The 23214-nt window shown below is 45.9% G+C and overlaps 1 protein-coding gene across 2 annotated transcripts in view; it reads left to right on the forward strand.

The window, feature by feature from the left end:
• Positions 1-23214, forward strand: part of LOC138503305 (veficolin-1-like) — a 134197-nt gene that overhangs the window by 19677 nt on the left and 91306 nt on the right. The window contains exons 3-6 of one of the 2 annotated variants that reach the window (XM_069622913.1): positions 4775-4837; positions 13766-13822; positions 16479-16612; positions 18543-18672. In XM_069622913.1, the coding sequence (XP_069479014.1) occupies positions 4775-4837; positions 13766-13822; positions 16479-16612; positions 18543-18672 (384 nt within the window). The remainder of the gene's footprint in view (positions 1-4774; positions 4838-13765; positions 13823-16478; positions 16613-18542; positions 18673-23214) is intronic. The other variant, XM_069622914.1, reaches the window with a different exon arrangement.

Below are 23214 nucleotides of genomic sequence, written 5' to 3' on the forward strand. Positions count from 1 at the left end.
AACGTATGGATTGAATATGAAATTAATAACTACAAAAACATCTTTATTTCATTATTTTTTTATTAGTAGCTGTCTCCTAGAAATTGTCATACATATCAGAATGTAGGAAACCAATCAAGACATTTATTGTGAAGTCTGACACTGCATTCTCTCCACCAGTGATCAGTAATCTGCTGTGTAGCTTGAAACAGCAACAGGGCCCAGGTGCTGTCAGACTGGTCAATGTTTTGATTTCAGGAGGTTCATGTCTGAAAAAGGCAGATTTGCAGAGATAGAGAATCACGTTCCAGATACCCTCCCTGCCATAGTGGCTGCACCTAACTGAACATCTGACATTGCAGACATACATTTGAGACAGTTTTTAAAATCTCTTACAACAGACTCTGCCATAGGATTCACAGCAAACTTCAAAACTGCATAATCTGTAAAAATACATTTGTTTTTCATCAAATAATTAGACATTGTGAAGGATGCCTCTAACAGCATTTGAATTTCAGCGTTTAGTTTGCCTACTTTTTAGGATCACACACAGCTTCCTTTGCTAAAATTATTTACATAATTTGTGTGTATTATTGCAAAATGCCTCTCACTGTTACTCACTGTAACTTGGGCGCTGTAGATTAAAGAGGCACATTTTCTTTTTACACTGTAAGAACAAAAATCGGTTGCCCCCTCTGGATGGAAATGGTACATCTTTTGCCTTTTTTTGGATGCTGTGCCTTCATCTGCATCCAGGATTTCAACAAAGATAGTTTATTTTTTTTCTTTTGGGGCTGCACGTGCAAAAACAATCTGAGTAGTATTTCAATCAATGTGTTATACGGTTTTAAAATCATTAAGCATACATTATGTGCTGCTTATCAAAAAATAAAATCCAATGGCAGTTTAGCATATCCCCAATTCATGCAAATTGCTCACATACTAGGTCACAGAATTCACCTAAGGAAAAGTAAGCCAAAACCTACATTGTTGTCTACCCTTAAAAAGGTTTGTCAAAATAATTGGCAAGATTGAATAAATGAACATGTGGAAACCATGTATTCAAGTTATATGCAAAAATGAGAGTCAATCACAGGCCCAAAATAAAATTCAGTTTTATAGCAATGACTTGAATCATGCACAAATCATATAACAACCTAACCAGACAATATATAAACTGTTATATCAACATTTTGAGCAAAAACAATATGGTTGTAGCAAGGGGAGACTTATTCATAGTGGGTGGCAACCTGCCAAATGTCTGCTCTTTATGAAGGAGGTAGTGTCACAGAGAACAGCTCACAGAATCGCTGCCTCTCCCTGCAGGAATCATGCAGATCATTCTAGTGCATGACCACTGGGCCATGTCTCACTTGCACATACAGCTCTTTCAAACATATTGAGTGCTCCAGCAACATAAAAATGGTTTAAAATGACAAGTAGAATATAGGTTTTGCAATGCCATCAACATGTGTTTTACAGTGGTAGTGCTGGCAGAGTGCCGGCATAGCCTGCCTTCTATGGGTGACATTTTCCACATGTGAGATAATTACATCTAAATTGCATGGTGTTTTGCACATTTTTCAGCAAAATCAGTGCTTATGAATTGCACTATTTCAACCCAGTATTGAAAGGCTTTAGAAAACCCTTTTGGAATTTTAACATACGCATACAGGGTCCCCACAGATCTCTGCAGATCCCTGGTTTGTGCACATAGCCAAAGGGATCAACCCTATTCTTCTCCGATCAAATGGCTCTCCTCCATGTTCTCTTTCTGTATTCACCACCCTATTTTGTGCAGTGCTCTGTTACTTGGGAACTAGGATTAAGCCATATTAATCCTGTACATATCCAAATATATAAATAGAAACCACTGCTCAACTTTCCCATTGAATTGCTTAATTTGTACTCTTGTGAAACACAGGCTGAAACAGAACTCTCAGATAATTTTCTTAAAGTCCTGCATTCATAGCACATCTCATTTCACATTTGTGTTTAGTTTTGTAAATGTAAGTGGACAAGCACCAGAATGCATTGCAGATAGTAGTTTTCCCCATTAATTAAATGTAAGATTGCCTTTAGCACTTGAACATAGAGTTGGGCTCCTCCATATCACGGGAAATTCCACCTTAACCTTTAATACAATCGGGTACTACTGCCTTAAAAGAGAGAACTCAGTATCTTCAAATAAAAAAGAATAATTCACAATAAACAGCAACACGTACCGCTAGATGTACCTTTTTTGTTGCAAGCTGGGATTCACACGGATTGTCTTTTTTCTACACACGCACAAACACACACACACATGCTGAGCAAAACACGATTCCAGCTGTAGCTTTATTTTCCCCAATCAGAATCAAAGCCTACAATTACCAGCTTGCACAGTAATGCTAACCAAAATAAATCTCAGTGAGACTGAACCCATCACAGCCCCGGTTTTGTTTCACATGGCATGCCGATGTATGCACCTTCCCTTTCTAATCAGTCATTATTTGCACTTCTTGGTGACAATGGGCACAACACACATTTCCCATTTACATTTGTTATTGATCGTTAACCCTTCTTGGGACATTGCCTCGAGCCCTTCAAGCCCAGGTGCACCCTCTCCTCTCACCGTGCACACAGCTTTTGACTGTTTGCTTCAAGAAGAGGAGAGGGAGGGGGCAGGAGAAGAGGACCAGACACCAAAATAAACACACACTGCTCATTCTGGTGTCTGATGCAAGAGGCTACTGGGAAGCCTCAGGTGAGCTGCCAGTGGCTTACAATCTACTGGTTGGAGACCCTGGTTGTAGACTTTACCTATTTCTAGGCATTAACCTCAGCTTGATTTAAATCCACTGGCATATAACTTTTCACTGCCTTGTTGATGGTCCAATCCTAAGGGACATCTCTCGCCGGCTATCACGCTCTTTCATTCAAATGATGAGTCCCTTGAATTCCACCTCTACCAGTTCTCATGTCATTTTACTGCTGACATGCTGGGTTAAGTAAGGGATGGGGGTCAAACTTCCATCCTCAAGAACACACATCATAACAGAGTCAAACGAGAAGGAAGTAGTGATATCTTTTAGTAAATTGGACACTCAACAGTTCACCAGGGTTCTCCATTAATGGACACTTGTTCCTGATAACGTGGTTTGTCTTATTCTGGCAGAGGATGCATGAAATGCAGAATGCAAAGTAGGACCAAGAGCACACATTACTACAGTTACACTGATTAGGAAGAGCCAGTCTTTAGACTATGTTGACATTAGCATTCTCACAACGGCCCTCTGAGATCGGCTGTCATAACAACCCTATAATGCTAGGGCAGAATTTGGAATGTCAACAATTGGGGCGTGTTATAAACTCACTGATCCATCTGACTATAGAGGAGTCCACTTGTACTTGTATGTAAGATTCCCGGTGGACTGGGCCTAGACTATCTTCATGAATGTTGAGCAGGTGGCAGTGGGTAGTAGTCAGGGTGATGAAGGTTGGAAGTCCTCTTTTGCTATGTAGATGGACCTTAACCTTCTGAGCACAGAGAGAATGAGTGGAGAATGGGGACTAGGTAAAGTGAAGCAGGCGATGTGAGGGTCATCTCTGCTTTGTCCACAGGATTGGACTCGACAGTGAATAAGTGCAGTGAGAGTGGGCAAAACAAGATTCATATTTAAATCTAGATTGCTGAATTGCTAGGGCTGATGTCCGATCCGCATAGAGGCACGAAATAAGGAAAATCTTTTGTAAATAATCACTGGAATCCACGCTATATTAATGCACTAGAACCCAAGGGGCGGGGCATTACCATTCTGGTAATGCCCCGGGGCATTAGTTACAAGCCTAATAGAAGCAAGGGTTTTAATGTAAGCCCTGGAGCATTACCAGACTGGTAATGCCCCCCTCTGAGGGTTCTATTGCTATTAGTACCCCTGCACATTGACAGGTGTACTAATAAATAAAAATTGCCACTATAGATCGGGACGAAGGGACAACACATAGTCCCTTGTCCCTTTCCATGGCGGCCATGAAAAATATATTTTAAAAAGTAAACGATGAAAATGGCTGCCATAGAATGTAGCAAAGGCACTATATGTAGTCTCTTCTCCCTTTCCATGGCGGCCAGTCGCAGATCAGGAACGAACACCGATGCATGCAGCAACAAAGCAGGTAAGGCTTTGTCGGGCTGGTTACGACTCAGCGAGCACCAGTCAGAATGATTGTTACAAACTGGTTGGTCCTCGCCAGCTACTAATTGATTGTATAATATTTCGAAAACAGAAATGCTTATAGGGTATTACCCAGAGTCTGGTCAGTCCTGAAGTCAGGTCGCTTACAAAAGAATTAACAATCATCAAAAAGTCAGCAGGTGATCTGTTGGTGGTGGGGAAAGGGAGGTTTACATAGAAGGGGAAAAGTACAGAGTAAGACATCTACCCAAATGTCGGGGATTAAGTTGTGATTGACAGTAAGCACAGGATTGGAAGGTGGTGGTTTTAGAGGGGGTGCTATATTGTGCAAAGAGATGGGTCCTCCTTCCAGAGGAAAGAGGTGGCTCTTGAGTGCTTATTTGAATGAGTTAATATTGGTGATGTTTTAAGTGGAGAATTGAGTTCCAGAGGAGGGGAGCAAGGAGCGAAAACGAGCAGATTGAATGAGAAGATGAGCAGGGCAGGAGAGGAAGTGGACGGATTGAGGAGAGTGCCAGATGGTGTGGAGCAAGGAGGAAAGTAGCAAGAGCTAGAAGCTGATAGGTGGGGGCAGCAAAGATGTGGATACACGGGTAATGATATGGTTTCTGTTCCTGTAGGTGAGAAAGGCAGTGACGGGATCCCTGGAAAGTTCGGCCCACAAGGAGAGAAAGGAGAAAAAGGTAAGCGCTGTGCTGCCCTACTGAAACAAGCATGTACAACCACGTGTTTAGTTTGGGCTACTAAGCCAAAGAAATTGCGTTGGAGTACAGAGAGGGAGAAATTGCATATGAAGAGGGACACAAAGCTTGTAGGTGCTGTTTGGTTATTGGCCCACCCATTGACTGCCCATGGTCAAGACAAGCCCTATGGCCATTCCCATCCAATTCCTGCCCCCGCCCCCCACCCCTGCCGAAAACACTACCTCATGGGAACTCTTTGAGTTTGCTTTATTCAAGCCTTACCATCAAATTTTGCACTTGAAGTGCCTGCGCCATTGTTTTCTCAAAGTGGTCTTCTGAGTCAATTACTTATTTGGAGTTGTATACGCGCTACTTCTGTAATAGACAGGTCTTAACCAGGTCTGTCTTCAGCCTATGCGTGTTCTTCACGGAAGTCCTGTTAAAAACAAACATTGGCAAAGCCAACAGTTTTGGCTTGTGTATAAGTATTAGGCATTTGCCAGGCACTGCTATTAGCTACCCATATATTCACACCATTCTGCAGCTGCTACCATTAATAGGTAGTTAATAACACTATAGCAGTGCCTCTACAAAAGCCCAAACTGTTGGCATTGCCAATGCTTGTTTTAATATGCCGTCTGGCATGTTTGGGCAGAGATATTTGCATTTGGCTTCTGCCAACTTGATTATCCTGGAGCACCGGTCCTGCTGGGCGTTCTACATGTGAATGTGTGCCTCAATGCACTGCATAGCACTACCAGACTTCCATGGAGAGAGCCCAATAGACACCCACACAAGCTTTCCCCCACCAGAACACTACGTTGGGGACATGGAGTTTTGTGAAGAATAGCACTGGTGTCTGATCCTCTGAAGGAATTGTAGCTCTGCTAGGCATCAGTCTGAAACCGCTGGGTGCCTGGAGGGATATGCTGCTGTCTAAGTGATGCACATCTAGGATTTGCATACGCTAAATGACAGTTCTTTTTAAGGCCTTCTCTTTAAGATCTGTGTTGACTAAGAGCTGATTCTGTGATCTGTGACCTGTAGGGTCTAGATCACCTGAGGGGTGGCTCTATCCTGTGTGGCCACTGGATGTTTTCTGGGAGGCAGCTCTGCTGTCTAAGAACACAGTCTTCAAAATCTGTGGACCCCAAGGGAAAGGGCTGTGGTTAAAGGACTGAGCATATATGATTCATGTAAACCTAGAGCGATCTCTGTCTGTAGCCTGAGCCTGTTTTCATTTGGGGGTGACAGTGTAATTAGCGCTCAAGATAAGGTTTTGATGTGGGACTATCTTAGTCCCTATATTTTTTTAAGTTGGGAGTAAAATGATTTTGTAGGGAGTAAAAAAGTAAGTTCCATTCCCAATGTGAGTTTTTATTTAATAATCGAGTACAAATGTTTTAACTATAAAACAGAAAATGTTTGTATTCATTGTGAAGCAGGCATGGTATCACAAGTGATGACACAGACGCAAAATGTACAAGTTTCGAAAACCTTTATTAATTTGGACTGGGGTTGGAGACTTCCTATCTGGCCCTAACTCTATAACGGGAAGTCATCTCAACCATCCAAGTTAAACAAATAGTCCAAGTCTGTCCGTCAAATCAAAAGAATAGTCTATTGTCATAAAACTATGCTTTCCCTTACGCTTTACAACAAATAAGTGTAGCGACATGTAGGTACAACAAAGTGTGTATTCAAAATAATCTCCACATGGCTAAGGAACTGGCCCTCCACTCCTTTCCCGAAGTTCCAGTCACTGGGGTATTCACAAGGTGGGTAGAATTCACAGTTCACCAATTTCTAATAAGTTCTTATAGGTTTCCTATGCCTATATGAATTTAACAGTTTGGTACTTAGCAATGATAACTTTACTTATCTGCAGTTGGCCGTTCCTCATCCCACGTGATGAATCTCAAAACTTACAATCCATAACAAAAAGTTTCTTCTTCTTCTATAACACAAAGTTCCATCTTCCACTTTTTGGCTCAGGCCCCTTTGACCCGATTCTTTACTTCCTTTACAATGTCCAACAAAACCAAAATACAAATACGTCAGTGTTTCACACTCTTATTTGAGTCAGCTCCACCCTCAATCTTTATTCTTGGTACTTTTCGTCTGTTAAAGTCCTTGGCAACCGCATGGTACTATCACCCCCATGTGTGGTGTCTCCAACAGCAGGGTTCAATAATATTTAACAGCAGCACTTTGTCAGATACTTTCGCAACAACACAATATTGGCACACCTGTGTGTGACCCTTGTGAGAACCAGAAAGTGTCTCACCCGCCGGTCCCTGGGGATCTCACTCTCTGATGGCCAGGGCACTGCCATTGCATTTGGATCCAGACCCTGTAGGTGGATGAGTGCTCGAGGATCACCTGAGTGGGGGGTATTCGGGGAGTGGAGTACCCCCCATAACACCTTTACTACATCCTAGCAGGTAGGATACCTGGGAACCGTAACTCCCACCACCCTTCCTACACTAAAACCTTCACACAGAAAGCCCACTCTGGGAGAAAGCATACTCATACCCGAGCATTGTACCTGACATGTCCCACTACTATGGTCAGGCAGAGTATGGCAATTACTGTTAACAACTCACACATGACTCCCATTAAGCTTCCCCACGTGGATAAAAGGCAGAGCACGAAAGCACACTCTGAGTGAGGCACAGCACATGAAGGAACAGTGTTTTCCAGATGGCAGCTGAAGGAGGGGAGAAAGGCGCCAAACAGAGAAGGGAGAGCAAGGAGGGAGATACCCTTGACCTTTCCACTGAAAAAACATTACTTTCCAGAAACCTTCAGATTAAAAGGTGTAAGGCTAGAAAACCAGACTTAAGAGTCCTGCATTGTGTGTCAGAGATACCCAGGGCCCTCCTGCATGACTGCGTGAGTCAGGGAGGAGCAGAAGCCACCGTGGTACCGTCCTTGGCTCCAGGTTCAAAGCAGCACGAGAGAGATCAACGCAGCCAGTGAGTTGGGGAGACCGATGCAAGGCCGGTCTGTGTTGAAGTCAAGGTTGCAAGTGACAACATTGTATGAGGAGCACAAGAGCAAAGAATATTAACGCATGTGATGAAAGATGCGAGTAAAGCTCAATTGCCGATGGATGTTTGAACTTTAATATGAATCAGAGAAGGTACGAGTCAAAGTAACAGAGTGGTTCGGCACTGCGGCTGTGCTCAATCGAAAGTCTCTGTATGCTGTACCCAGCGAAGAAGTGTCAGAAACAAAAGCAATAAAGTGAAACTTGTGGATGAAGTAAATCGAAGTGGTCCTGAGATGGTTTAAGAAAATTCCATCACACAGTCGAAAGTCTTCGAATTTTAATAACAAAAAGAAAGCAAAGAAAGTGAGGTTACAAAGTCTGAACTTGTGTTTAAGGGGGTCAAAGCCCGAGTGAGGGAGAACCATGGTGAACAGTAAACCTGAGAACTTGTGAACGTGAAAATCCTGATGAGAAAGGAACTTTGATACTTGTTTGTTGCACCAGGCACTCTGCACTAAGAGACATTTATTGGGAAAGAGACTTTGTTGCAGAAGGCCCAGATACCTATGTTTTGAACTTCATCCTCGTGGCAGAGAAGTAAGAGTGTGTGTGAATCTCGAGTGTGCCACCTTGTCCTGTGCTGAAAACATGGGCAAGGGAAGCCAACTGCTCAACTATTCTGACATATTGCTTCTTGAACACTTTTCTTTTGCATACATTGTTTTTACCCACACTATTTGGATTTAGAAGCAAGGATTGACAATAGGCCCTTTTTATTTTGTCAGAAACTTCACTATGACTGCGTTATTATTATTATTATTTGATTGTCGTAGCTTGCTCCCATCCTTAGATTTAGAGTTAGATAGGCATTCAATCAACCCATTGAAGTTCAATAAACACCCTTGAACTGTGATCACTTGTGTCTGTCTTCACTGTTTGATACCATGCCTTCCTTACACTACTCCAACAAAAAGGGTTTCTCTTTACAGTTTGATTTCCAGTTCATTTAGGTGTGCCCACGGCCTCTTAATTGCACATTGCGAACACCCTTAGCTGACAATCTTTAACCTTCACACAAGCGGCACATCTCTCTTCATGTGTTATGCCTCTTTCTTGTTAATATCCTTGACATTCATAAGTTTATTTATTTTATCTTCTCTGAACCTTTTCCAGCGTGCCTCCCCTTTTTGGCACTTGCTCTGTTACTTTGTTTCACTCCCAGCTTTCCCTGCCAGTTCGCATATAGACTTTCTTTCACCTCAACAATACTTTCCTTCAGACACACGTAGCATTGCATGCAACTTTGAAATGTCTTTTCAATCGCGCATATCACATACCAGGCTTTTCCCCTTTGAAACTCACCAGCAGTGAATACTAGGTCACGCTTCTCATTTTCTTCCACGATTGAGGTCAGGGTCTTGGCCACCTGCCCCTCAGATGCTCCCAGGCTCTTTAGCAGCCTTGGCAGTCGCAACAAGCACCGTGAAGCTTCACAAGGCAGACGGTTGAGCTCCCTGCTAACTGTCCTCCAGTCAAACACTTGGGCTCCTTGGAGCCACTACTCCCTCACCACACTATCTGCAGCCCTCTCCGGCAGCCTACCAGCATCTCGGCGTCCCGTTCTCTGCATACTGGTTCTCAACTCCTGCTTGGCTCCTCCACTCCGTCCTTCAGCTCACATTGCCCGGTTTTGCTTCTCAGCACTTCTGAATGAAGTAGCAGTGTTGTTTTGGGTTAATTAACTATGTTTTGGTTACCTATACCCCCATTATAACCCAACTCAGAACTTAAACCTGCTTCTTCTCAGCCAGCCATAGAGCCCTTCCCTTTACGCTCACCCCTACCCTCCGTCTCACTTGGACTGCACCTTTTCTTCATTATCGTCAATTGCCTATTTCTTCTACCCTCTATCTTGCATCTTCATTTTGCTCCATTCCTCCTTCAACTCACTCATCTCTTTCCCTTTTCTCATAGCCTGAAACCTCAAATTGGTGTAAATCCTGCATCACACTCCAGCCTCCACATCTTCTTCCTTCCCCCTGCAGCCTGAACACTCAAATAAGACGCTCTGATGCTACCGGGATCTCAAACCTCTTCTATCCTCCTCCAAACTGCACAACAGCTGCTCCAATCTCCCACCTCTCACTCTTTCACTTGGCCCCTGGAATGCACAATTCCTCTGTAACAAGTCTTCCTACATCACTGACCACTTCAACTCTTTTCACCCTCAAATTTAATGTCTTGCTATGACAGGAATCTGAATCTTTCCTTGTGACTCTGCTACAACAGTAGCTCTCCACACTGACTCTGCCATCATCTCCCACTCTCCCAAACCAGCTGGGTAGGGCATCATTGTGGGGTTCCTTATCAATAAGGCCCTCAACCCTGCCCTTGTATCCCCCTCTCTGACATCAATTCGTCCTCTTTTGAATATGCCATTATTTGATTTCACCCTCTTACGTCTCTCACTGTTCTGGCTCTCTATCAACCCCCCTGGTCCTCTCAACGCCTTGCCTCATCTGACCCATCTCCCGAGTCACTTTCTACCGACATCTCCATTGTCATGCTGGATGACTTGATGTTCCCCAGCCCTCTGCAGCCAACTGCCTTAAACTTAAATCCCTCCTATCTGACCACTCCCTTTACTCCCACCACCACCAGCCTACCCACTCTTTGGGACATCTCTTGACCTTGTCTTCCTCTCTACTTCACTCTCCTCCTTAGACCTCTCTATTGACCCCTCTGCCTTGGATCACCGTATTGTTCACTTTAATATCTTGGCACCTCCACTTCTACTCATCATCTCCCCTCTTCAATGACTAAGAGGAAATTCGGGCAGGACTCTCTTGCCCCTTACTTTGACAATGTGAGGATCTCTACCTTCTCCCTTTCCCCGATTCGTGCGTCTTCCATTGCCTATGTTTTCCCTGATTTTCACTATGCACTTATGACTCAAATTGACCAACACTATCTTGCTCGCACATGCACACCTTTCAGTCCAAGTCCTCACTCGTGGATCACCTCGGAAATTCAGATCTTCAAAACAAACATGCACCGTGACCTACAATGCTGGTGCAAATTACAGACACCTTCCCTGCTCCAAGCCTACAAAAATTCCGTTGCTGCCCTAAACTATGCAATGGACTCTGCCAAATCCTCCTACTTCACAAACCTTATCTCCTCTCTTCGCATTCACCCCCGCAAACACCAATCTGCTCACACCTCCCAAGCCAATATCCCTCGCCTTCTATTTTTCTGCTAATAACTTTGCCACTACTTTTCCCCTAAAATATATCAAATTCATGACACTCTCACAGCCCTCCTCTCTCTCGCTCCCCAACTCTCCTTCTGTACACCAACTCTCCCCCTACCTCTTCCATGCTTAACTAGTTCTCCCCTACCTCTCCTATTGAATTATCACCCATCCTTCACAGTGCCAAATAATGTTGCGCTCCTGGAAACCCTTTTGCTCTCCAAATGGTCAAAGACTTAGTCTCAATCATTTGCATGATCTTTTTAATCTCTCTTTCCGTGGGACCCTCCCCTGCCTCCTTCAAATCTGCAACTGTATTACCCCTATTGAAGACCCAAACATCTCAGCAAACTATTGCCCAGGTTCTCTCCTTCCCCATCATTTAAAAGCCCTTGAGTGACCAGATCTCTAAGTGCTGTGAGAATAATGGCCTTGGAGATCCACTTCAATCTGACTTCTATAGTAAACACTCCACTAAGACTTTCTCCCTAATGCTCACCACTCCAAACTCTCTTCTATACTAATCCTTTTGGACCTTTCTGCCGCTTTTGACACTGCGGACCACTCCTCTCTCCTCACTCTTCAAGACCTTGGGTTTTGCAAATCTGCTCTTCACTGGATTGCCTCCTACCTGGAAGGTTGATCGTTTAAAATTTCTTGGAATCCACAAACCTCTGACCCCACCCCTCTGCCTGTCTGCATTCCACAAGGATCTGTCCCTGATATTGGCTCTGTACCCCCAATAGCTCTGCTTTAGGAAGACTTATTTCATCCTTTGGCTTTCACTATCATTTTTCTGCTGATGACACTTAAAATGTCCCTCCCTCACCCCAGCCATCTCGGAATAGATTACAAAACTCTCTCACTGCAATTCGTCACTGGGTGGCTGTCCACTGCCCCATGCTGAACTCTTCCAAAATGGAAGTCATATATCTCCCAGCTTCCAATGTCATCCCTCCCCCCTCCCCTATCTCATTCCCATCTGACCTCCATCCTCCCTCACCTAAACCTCGCCTTCTTGTAGTCTGCTTTGATAGTGACCTACCACTGCAACAATTCATCATTACCACTGCCTCTGCTAATCATATTGACCCCCTCAACATTTGGAAAATGTGTCCTTTTCTTACTACCACTCTACAAAAACTCTAATTTCTACTATTGTGCACAGAAATCCGGACTACTGCTCAAGCCTACTCCCTGGCCTTCCTCACTACTCCTTCTTCTCTCTAGACAATGTCCTCAACTTTGTTGCCCGCACTCTCCACAACCTACCCAGATTCTCCCCTGCTTCTACCTGCCGACAACATGCTGATTGGCTCTCCATGCACAACCGCTCTCTTTGCAAGTTCCTTCTCCTAGTTAACAAAGCTATCAATGGTCTTGCTCCTCAGTACCTCTCTGATTGGATCTCAGTTTGCTCACCATCTTGTTCCCTCTGATCCTCCTCTGCATACAACATCACTGCCCCATATCCTCCCTGTGCCTCCTCTCACTTCCACTCTTTCTCCCTGCTCAAACTCATTGCCCATAGCATTCAAAGCCAGCCCAATTGTGGATCTCTTCGAAGCTTGGATTAAACGTCACTTACTTCCTAAAGATGGAGCTCTTCTTGCCCTAGCCTCATCCTCCCTACTTGACTCCACCCCTGCCTCCAGTGACGCTTAATAGTGTAATTTTGTATATTTAATTAGTACTCGTCTTTAGTTTGAAGCACTTACCTCCTTAGATTAAGGGTACTTTTGCAAGTCACCTGATTTCTTATATGCATTTTGTTTTTGTTTGTTCTGTTGTGTCCCTGGTATATGTCCTAACTTTTTGCACCCTCATAAACTGGTTCAATACTTGTTCTCGTCTCTATGCTATTGCACAGACACCCTTCATGGGAATGCTTCCACCATCTGTAAATGTGTTATTGTAAGTCATTTCTGAACGAAATTGACATCCTTGTTCTTCAAATAAATACAAATAACGATTAGTTCTGCTATGTGAATTAGAAGCCTGTTAAAGAATTGCTTTGCAAAACAGAAAATATTTTACTGAAGCATTTTTTACTTGCAAAAGTCCAAACTATTGCTTTGGCGAATGCTTTTTCTATTAATAGTTTCCTTCTAGCAATCCCTTCACTCCCTAGGTCCCAATGGGATTATAACGCATCTGATTGAAGCTTTGCTTACCACTTAATTCTCAGACATGGACAAATTACAGGCAGGCATATCCCTATAGGCTTCTGGATATTTTTATCATTGATGGCATTTAAAATATGCAGGGCCTCATCACGAGTCTGGCGGTATTAGCGCCGATCCCAAGTAGCCTGCTAACGGTAATACCCAATGGGGGTTTCATGGCTCTATTAGCGCTGGCGCAATTAGCGCCCAAAACGGGAGGAAAGCAGGATTGTTACCTCCAGCAAAAAGCTGGAGGTAAAACTCCAAACATTCCACCCAACCCATAAAAGGGTCCGCCCTTAAATGCGGGGGTAATAGCGTTACCGCCGCATTTAGGGCTACTGCCCAACTCCCGATGACGCCCTTAGAGTCTCCATGAAAGGCAATTGATTTGAAATTTTGAAGCTATACAGTTTAAATTGTCATTCCCAAAAAGTTAACTAATGGCGGGAAATTAGCAAAATGCACAGACCTCAAGGAGCGTCTTATAACTCTGGCATTTTCTCTTCCGGAAGGGGATGCATGTAGCTCAGTAAAAGAACAAACCTGTACGCAAGACAACAGAGCTTCAGGTGAGTTCCTTTACTTGATGTTCACACCGCTTTAGTGCAGAAAGGTATCAGGTTGCCCTCAGGAAGGGCAGGGTGTGAGAAGGTGAGCTTTTTGGATGGACCAAGGAGACTAGGCCTCACGACTGACCAGGTAAGGCCTTGGACTGAGGTATAAGGGAGGCCAGAGAGTGTTCCAGGATACCACCAGTGCAAGCACCAGATTGGATCTGAAATTCGACTGCTAGAGCGGATACAGTCAATGATGAGGCATCTCGCAAGAATCCCTAACTTGCATGTGTTAGTCAGTGATTTGGCATTGATCAGTCCTTTTTATGACAATCGCAATGGACTGGACTTCAGAAAATGCCCTTGGGTTATCTAAAAGGATAAACTGGTGGAATTTGGGGCAAAACTTGGATGCACAGCCTCACTCTACCAGAGGAGACAGCCCCAGTATCTCAAACATGCAGTGTTGGTGGAGGCACACCAGAGAAGACTGCCACCGGTACCCTAGTACTAATGGGGTATGGAAATGAGTAGGCTCAGCAGTAGAGATTATTAAAGGTGTAGGGAAAGAAGTAGGTCAGTGGTAACAATGACCAGGGATCCCAAGTACAAATAGTGTGGGTATAAGGCGCAAGCTCGGTAGTAGAGGTGGCTTGGGACCCTAGGACTATTAGTGTAGGATAAGAAGTCAATGCAGTAGTTGAGCGGGACCAGCCCCCCCCCCTATTTTGGGGTATAGACTTACCCCAGAAGAGGAGACATTTTGAGGGCTACTGATTAGAGGATTATTGAAGGGCATCTGCCAAGCAGATGTGAACGCCATAAGAACCTGCATTCAAATGTTTGGGAAGGGAGGCGGCCAAGCAGACACAATGGGCCTCATTACACGGACGGCGGTAAGGGTTAACGGTCACCGTTAATGGCAACGGTGACCGTTAACCCTTACCGCCGTACTACGAGGTCCCTTTGCGGGTTGGAGGAACTAACGCCTGCTTCTTGCAGGCGTTAAGTACCAACCCGCTAAGGGACCTCGGAGCTAATTACGGCACCGCAAAATTGCGGTGCCGTAATTAGCGCCTTCCCCATTCCCATAGAGCCCTATGGGGCTGAAATGGGAATGGGGAAGGGCAATGGCGGAAAGGGGATTTACCGCCCCTCCAACCTTGGAATGGGGCGGTAAATCCCCTTTCCGCCAAGGCGGTGCCGGTAATTTACCGGCATGGTCCAGGGTGCTAATAGCACCCTGGATTACCGCCTTCCGTGTAATGAGGCCCAATGACTACAGGATCCCTGTGTGTAGGTGTTAAAGTCAGGTCTCTCCAGCAGAAGAGAAATCCACTACCCCTAGTTATCAGGATGTAGGAAATGAAGTGTCAGGTAATGGGCCAGTTGAGAAGAAGGAGGTAAGTGTCCTGGTGCATCATGATTAGGGCAGGGAGCTGCCTCAGCAAAGGAGCCAATCCTGTGGCTACTATTACTGAGGGTTGAACATCGACCAATGCCAGAGTAGGCAACTGCTGGCCACTGGCACTGATGCTTGAAAGTGTGTCAGCAGAAGAGACAACCCCACTTCTACTGGTACTGTGGCTTTAAGGTGTGTCAGCAGAGGCAACAGCGGGGTTCCTGGTACTGATATTTTAGGATAGACTGTATCCCAGCAGAGTAGACAACTCCTCTGCTCCTGTTACTGGGGGTTTATGGTAGGCAGTGATCCAGTAGAGGATGCAACCCGAGGGCTCCTGGTACTGAGGGTTTATGATAGTAGAGCCTCCTGGCCTGAGGGTTTAAAGTGTGCCAACATAAAAGACAACCTCTGGGTCCCTGGTACTGTGGAACAATATGTGTCAGCAGAGGAGACAGCACAAGGGCTCTGATACTAAGGGTTTACAGTGTGCACGCAGAGGGGAAAACATTGGGCTTCTGGTACTGAAGGTTTAAGGTGGGCTTTGGGTCAGAAGAGGAGACAACTCCACTGCACCTCGTACTGAGGGTTTAAATTAGGAAGTGATGCAGAACAGGAGACAATACAAGACCTGCGAGTATAGAGAGTTTAAGGTTGGGCGTGCACAGGAGAGGGGTCAACCGCTGTTAGTGTTGAGTGTTACATGTGTGCCAGCAGCAGAGACAACCCAGGGGCTCCTAGTACTGAGGGTTTAATGTATGCCCGCAGAAAAGAACCACAGATCTCCTGCTGGCACTGCCACCAACCCCGTAGAACCATACAGGCATTCAAGACTTGGGCTGCAGTAATCAGTGCCTCAGATATTGCACCTGCCTTTCTCTCTATATGACAAACTACTGCCATCATCCTCTTTTCTTGAAGAGGCAAATACAACAAATGACAGGTGTTCCAGGGGTATGCCATGCAAGACCACTTTATATTAGTATCATGTGTAAGTTTGTGAAGGCCTGCCTAGCTCGCATGTAGCACATTTAAGGTTTGTGTCTTAACTGATGTAGCTTTGTGTTAGTCTTAACTGAGGCAAATGAGACCCAATTAAATCCTGCACCCTTCCTCATGCACACTCCCAGTTCGGTGCATCTCCCTCAGTGGTAAAGATGTGTGGGATGTAGGTCCCCTTCCCTGTCCCACATGTAGGGATTGTGTCATCACCCCAGCCCTGTACTGAGGTTGACCTCTTTGCATTTCTTGTTGTGTGCTCCTGGGCAGGGGCCAGGCCAGCAAGCTGTAAGGAGCTGATATCCAGTGGGCAGACGCTCAGTGGGTGGTACACTGTATACCCAGCCACTGGCCAAGGAGTGACCGTCTTCTGCGACATGGAGACCGATGGAGGTGGCTGGCTGGTGAGTGAGATGGCAGGGGTCTGGATTGACATATCATTGTTGAACGGGTTTTGTGCAATGTGTATCAAGATACCATGGGGCATGAACGCAACAGTCTAGCAGAGACCTCTTACACACTTGCATACACCCCCCTGTAGCACACTTGGTTTAATTTAATTTGGGTATTAATTGAGTGCAAATTTAGCTTCAGTAAGCAGCAAAGCACTGTACATCGATAGGGCTTCCAGGCATACATTAGGTAGTTACAGGGGAGTACCAGACTTTACAACATGACATTTATCACTGGCATGCCACCACAGCAATCCCTTCCTCCATCAACACACCCAACACCGTGACCTCCACATCCATCAACACACCGACCACCGTGACCTCCACATCCATCCCTTCCTCCATAAACACACCCACCACCGTGACCTCCACATCCATCCCTTCCTCCATCGACACACCCACCACCGTGACCTCCACATCCATCCCTTCCTCCATCAATACACCCACCACCGTGACCTCCACATCCATCCTTTCCTCCATCAACACACCCACCACCGTGACCGCCACATCCATCCCTTCCTCCATCAACACACCCACCACCGTGACCTCCACATCCATCCCTTCCTCCATCAACACACCCACCATCGTGACCTCCACATCCATCCCTTCCTCCATCAACACACCCACCACCATGACTTCCACATCCATCCCTTCCTCCATCAACACACCCAGCACCGTGACCACCACAGCCATCCCTTCCTCCATCAACACACCTACCTGCGTGACCTCCACATCCATCCCTTCCTCTATGAACACACCCACCATCGTGACTTCTACCTCAATCCCTTCCTCCATCAACACACCCACCACCGTGACCATGCCAAAATGCAAACACAGGGCAATAGTACAGAGAATGATTACAGCATTGAAATTATATTGATTAACACAATCATCAATGAACACATGAACACATTCAATGAAATGTGTTTAAAAACAGCGTTTAAACAAATGTTAATTGATAGGGTTGATTTAAAATTGAAAATAAACCTGTGTTGATGTGAATTGTCTAGTTTTATACTGATGCTTCTAAGTCATGATATTGAAATGTTATTTAATATTGTAAGTCTCTGTATTTGAATGTCTTTTTTACTTTTCTATTTTTTTCGACTTATCGTTTTGTAAAGGTTTGTAATAAACAATAAATAAATAATAATACAAAAACAAAAAACAGCATCATTTGACAGCTTGCATACAAAATAGGGGCACAACATCTGAAAGAGACCAAGTGAGAGAACAGATCATGGGGTAAAACCTTCCCAAAGGTTTAAAGGGAAATCCCTCCCAAAAAAGATCACTATTAAGGAAATTGATCTAAAATGAAGTAAAGAGACATCGAAGTTCTATTAACATAAAATCAAACTAACACTGTAATACAGCTCATTGCATTATTTAGTTGCTTGCTCTCCTAGACTTGGGGTCCCTTCATTAAGTTGCTAAGATAGTTGATCCGGTTAAGCACTCATTGCTGAGGCCTGTGTGTTCTCTGCTGGTCATAGGTTTGAATCCTGACAAAGCCAACTTATCCTTTCATCCTCCCAACATCATTAAATGAGAATCAGCTTCAGTGTGGGAATAGTAATTGTATATCAATATGTTCTACGTGCAGCTCTTTGGCAAAATCACTATACATAAACAAATGTTTATTGTGAAGCTATTGAATCCTGTGTAGCTTCCATTGGGACATATTGATTCTTGCTTTTAAAGGCCCCCTGGCGTGTCTTTTGCTATGTCTGGATATTGTTTCTCTGACAGGGGACTCTTGTTATAGCTATGACCAAAATTCTGTATGGCTCTCGTGAGTTAAACCCAAAGCCCTAGGTAAGATCCTCTGTAGAGCATGGCCTCACTGTGTACTTTAAGGACTTTTCTCACATCTCCTCAGGTGTTCCAGAGGCGACAGGATGGCTCAGTGGAGTTCTTTCGTGATTGGTTCACCTACAAGAGAGGATTTGGCCGGCAGGCGTCAGAGTTCTGGCTGGGCAATGACAATATCCATCTCCTGACCAGCACAGGTGAGTCCTCCCACCGCTTCAGAGTCTGGAAGCCCCTTCCCACAATGGACACTGTGCTGAGTCTGGATCTGAGGTAGGGTTGGAGCCAGCCGCCATTTTCTTGTGGGCTTAGACACCAGTCTTTGGGAGGATCACAAACAACAGCTTTCCATGTTCATTGAGTACTGTCATTTACTGAGGCACCACATTGACCTTTATCGTCAGAGACTCCTGCATATGCCCTGACGCAGCCTTACATGCCCAGCACACCTCAATATGCCTAGGTGCAACCTTGTGTTGCAATGTATAGACATCATATGCCAGCAGCACAGAGTTGGACACAGTTACCTGGAGAACACAAAGCAGAACTATGCGAGGGGGAGTGAGTCGCCACTGTCACACACTTATTGCTTTTTCCCTAGGTAGATAGGGTGTATGGGACGACGAGGATGTTGGGATTCAAGTGGGGTCAACCTTCCCGAGTGCTAAAAGACTGTCCGCAACACTCACCACCCCCGAAGTGACCGGGCCTAGATATCAGGGCCCAAGGCCTGACCCTAGACTGCTTGCGTGACTTCAACATAGAGGTTGCACAGCTCTGGGGGCTGTGCCTAGTGGCGTCTGTGGTCACGGTATGCACATTGAAGGATCCATTGAACAGGGCGCTGCCCATTTTTCTCTGAGAGTAGTCCCTGACTGTGGCTGAGGGTGGCAGCAAAAGAACGTGCTAATGAGCTGGGCACTTGTAACTGGAGGGCAGGAAAACACCATATGATTATGATTATGATTGGTTATTTATAACAGGCTTAATACCCGGAGGTTTCTAAGCGCAGACCATATTAAGTAGATGTGGCATTCCCTGGCTTTATGAGACATACAGCATGTGAGCACATTACACCTGCCCTCACCACACCTCTCCAAAAGTGTGAAAACCCAGCCTGGCCACAGCCCTGTCGCCCCCTCCTCATTCTCCTTTTACCCCAATTCACCAGCAAATCGCCACTAGCCGGCCCCTTATCTCTTCGGTGGTGGGCTACTACTAACCCTGCTAAGAATGGACTTGTGTCCTAATGCATCACAGCCTGGAAAAGATAGGTGCACAGCCCTGCCAATGAGGACAGTGAACGGAGGAGTCTGCCTTTACAAGCTGGTTCGGGGAGTTTTAATGCAAGAGCTAATGTCTTTTTGTCCTGCTAAATTTTAAGCAGGGATGGAGTTGGGCAGTGAGGCCAACCTACTTTTAAAAATGTATGAAGAGGAGGTAGACTTTACTGCTGTGAGCGCATCGGACAAGCACATCCTAAATAATGTGACAATGTTCTCAATGAGTCACAAGACAATTCAAATGCGTGCAGTGTTATTACAAAAATATATACAAAAAGAGACAATTGGGGCACCAAGTCTAGGGGTGGTCCCTGTACCCTTTCTCTCATCCCTGAAGGGGGTTCCCACCTCCCTAGCCCTCCCTACTCAAACAGGTCTTACGAGAGTACAGATACTCTAGTGTCAGGTGATCCTTACTGTCTAGGCTAGCCTTACTACAGGAGGCCTACAATCTACATTCCTATCTTTCCAACTCGCTCAGGGACTTCCAGGTGACCAAGCAGGGTAGTCTGATCACCCTGTCATGGCTTTCCTCCTGATGATCATGTCCCAACCTTTTCCTCACTCTCTTCTCCTTACGCCTGCCTCCTCTCCTCTCTTCTCCGCTCTGCTCTCCTCGCCTCTACACATTCCATCTCCTGGTTGTATTTCTTTATCACCTGTCTCTACTCTCCAGCTCCCCCCTGATCTCTCTCTCCACACACTACCCCTACTCTTCTCCATCTTCCTGCCACTCACTTACTCTTACTCTTGCCGCTTTCTCTTCTACTCTGTCTCTTCCACTCCTACTTTCCCTTCAGAAATGATGTTCAGTCGTCTTTCACTCAATCTCACTCACTCACTCACTCACTCACTCACTCACTCACTCACTCACTCACTCACTCACTCACTCACTCACTCACTCACTCACTCACACAACTAAATTGGAAACGCCATTGAAGTCTCAACACCTTACCATCACACTCTCCAAGCACTCCAGAGCTCTACTCCAAGCCCTCCTCCACCTACTTCACCCTCCTTTCTGGTTCCTTGGTGTTCATCCAGCTGCTCTGACCTCATCAAAACACCTCTTTTTTCTTTTTTTAGCAAGCTAACTCTGCTGGTTTTTATAGCCCTCGCCTTCCTGTCTAGAAGGTTATCTCTTCTGTTGGGCACCCGAATCAGCTGCCTGACTAAGCCAATCTCTGTCTAAGCAAATCCCAACTCCTTCCATCACCTCCCCTTGTGGGCTTGGATTGCCCCAGAAGTCTTCATAAGAACCGTCAGCCTGTCCCCTTTCCAGTCTCCCTTTCCTTCCAGCCTGCCATGTCTCTGGAACTAATAGTACTAGTTCCCTCCTGATTTGGGTAAGTCAATGTCCACCAAGGCTTTTGGGAGGTTTCCCAGGTCTCCCCCAGGGCTGTGTCATTCTCTGCTGGTTCCAGCTTCTCCACTGTTGCTCCCGTGCTCCCCAGTAGAATGCCTAGAAGTCTCTAGTGGGTGTTTGGTCTCCCATTTGGCTTCTGAATGGAGAAACATATGCTTATTTCTATTTGGATAACAAGTCCATTCCTCTGGTTCCACGCCAGGTATTGTCATTTGGCCCAGGTACATTGTGGTACTTGTAGTTTTTCTCTGCTTTCTGGGAACCATTATCCATCTCAGGGCTCTGAGGAGTCTGCTGTATTCTAGCAGTTGCAATGTCACAGGAAGCACCTGAAAGAGAAGAGAAAGGGACCTGACCACAAGACAGATATTGATGGGCATCAGGTCAGAGAAAGGGGCCCCAATATGCATCTGTGGCTCCAGGCATAACGGGAAGCCAGAGACAGGGATCCCCCTAAACTCACCCATAACAACTTTGGGGTACGGCTGGCTCTGGTGTTGCCTTGGTAAGCAGCCCACCCCTGATCGAGGAGGTCTGTTGGCCCCCTTTGGTAGGCTCATAACCATGGCCCTGTCACACTAATTTGTTCACATTTTCAGAGGGTGTGGGGAAATGTGTATGCATGCCAGGGGATGCTCTGGAGGAAGTCCCCGACTCTAATGGATTTGAGCTACACATGTAAGTGTCTCATTTATTTTCCCAGCTCTGGTACTGCGAAATTCTGCCTCATAATCTGCCACAATGGTTTATTTACTTCTTTTAAGATTTTAAAGTGTGACCCCCAGCTCAAGGACAGATCGTACACTGAACAATAAGAAGAGTATACACAATTTAACACAAGAAAGGACAGCAAAACATAATTTGGACATATAATCAACAGCTTCCCAAGGCATTATAATTGTTTATATCCCATAAACGTTTTAGGTATATAAAGGTCCTTAATTCTCTACAATAATGAAGCTATACGAAGCGTCTGCAGTCGTGGTGGGCTTTATAAAAAACTATAATAAATAATTAAATTAATGACAGAGCCATTCTAAGAACTACCGTACGAGAATGCAAGGGCCTGGGAATGGCAAACGAGAAGGCCTGATTAGGAGTTCTGCTTTCTTGGCCCTTGGAAATGAACAATCAAACCAAGTGCTTTGCTTTTCATGCACACCGCCGTAAGAGCATGTTACGGGGCTATGCTACTGCAGGGCTCGTGTCTCCTTAAGAGACTGCAACCCTACCACGTGAGAGACAGCACGTGGGACGTACGTCAGAAGGAGGGGAGGAGCTTGGGAGGTCAGTTGGTACATGTATGAGAATAAAGAAAGACGTGTATTCTCCATCGGTGTGTCTGTCCTCCTTTCAAAGGCCCAGTCCGGGCCTAACATTTGGCGACGAGTTGACCTACCAGACCACCGAATCCTCCTCCTCCTTTGCGAGCAGCGATCCCGCTCCGGTCCGCGCCGCGGGCACCTTCCAGCCCGGCGCACGTGCCTGATCCCAGGCCCGCCTCCTCCTCACCGCGCCGACAGCGTGTCCGCGCCGCGGCCTACTCCACGCCCGGCGCCCAGCCTGCCTCCTCCTTGCCGTGCAAACAGCGCGTCGGCGCCGTGGGCGTTTTCCGAGCCCGGCGCCGAGCCTGATCCCAGGCCCGCCGTCTCCTCACCGAGCGAACTGGTCCGCCTCCTCCACCCGGGTGGTCCCGGCGACGTTGCCTGATCCCAGGCCTGTTTTCCTGCAAAAGAACTGCACCACCACGCCACAGAGAACCCACGTGCCAAGCACCACGCGGCCTACGCTGACGACCCATCAGCAGGCGCAACGGAAGCCTGGAAGTCGTCAGAGGTGGGTCAGACAACACTGCTGCCACACATAATTCGGACACACACGGCCTGCTGTATAATCCCTCAGCATGAGCTCACCTCAGGCCCATCAACCACCAAATGCCCCAGCCCCTGCAAGGAACACAGCAACTACTGCATGGCGCATGCCTCCCCCATTTTCAATGATGCCACAAGCAGACAAAGGTCCAAGATGGACTGATTGGCTAGAGGACTTTAATACCTTCATTGATGCTGCTGGGGAAGACAAGTCCCCTCGGC

This window comes from Ambystoma mexicanum, chromosome 11, assembly GCF_040938575.1.
Source record: "Ambystoma mexicanum isolate Mex_15411 chromosome 11, UKY_AmexF1_1, whole genome shotgun sequence".
Lineage (NCBI taxonomy): Eukaryota > Metazoa > Chordata > Amphibia > Caudata > Ambystomatidae > Ambystoma > Ambystoma mexicanum.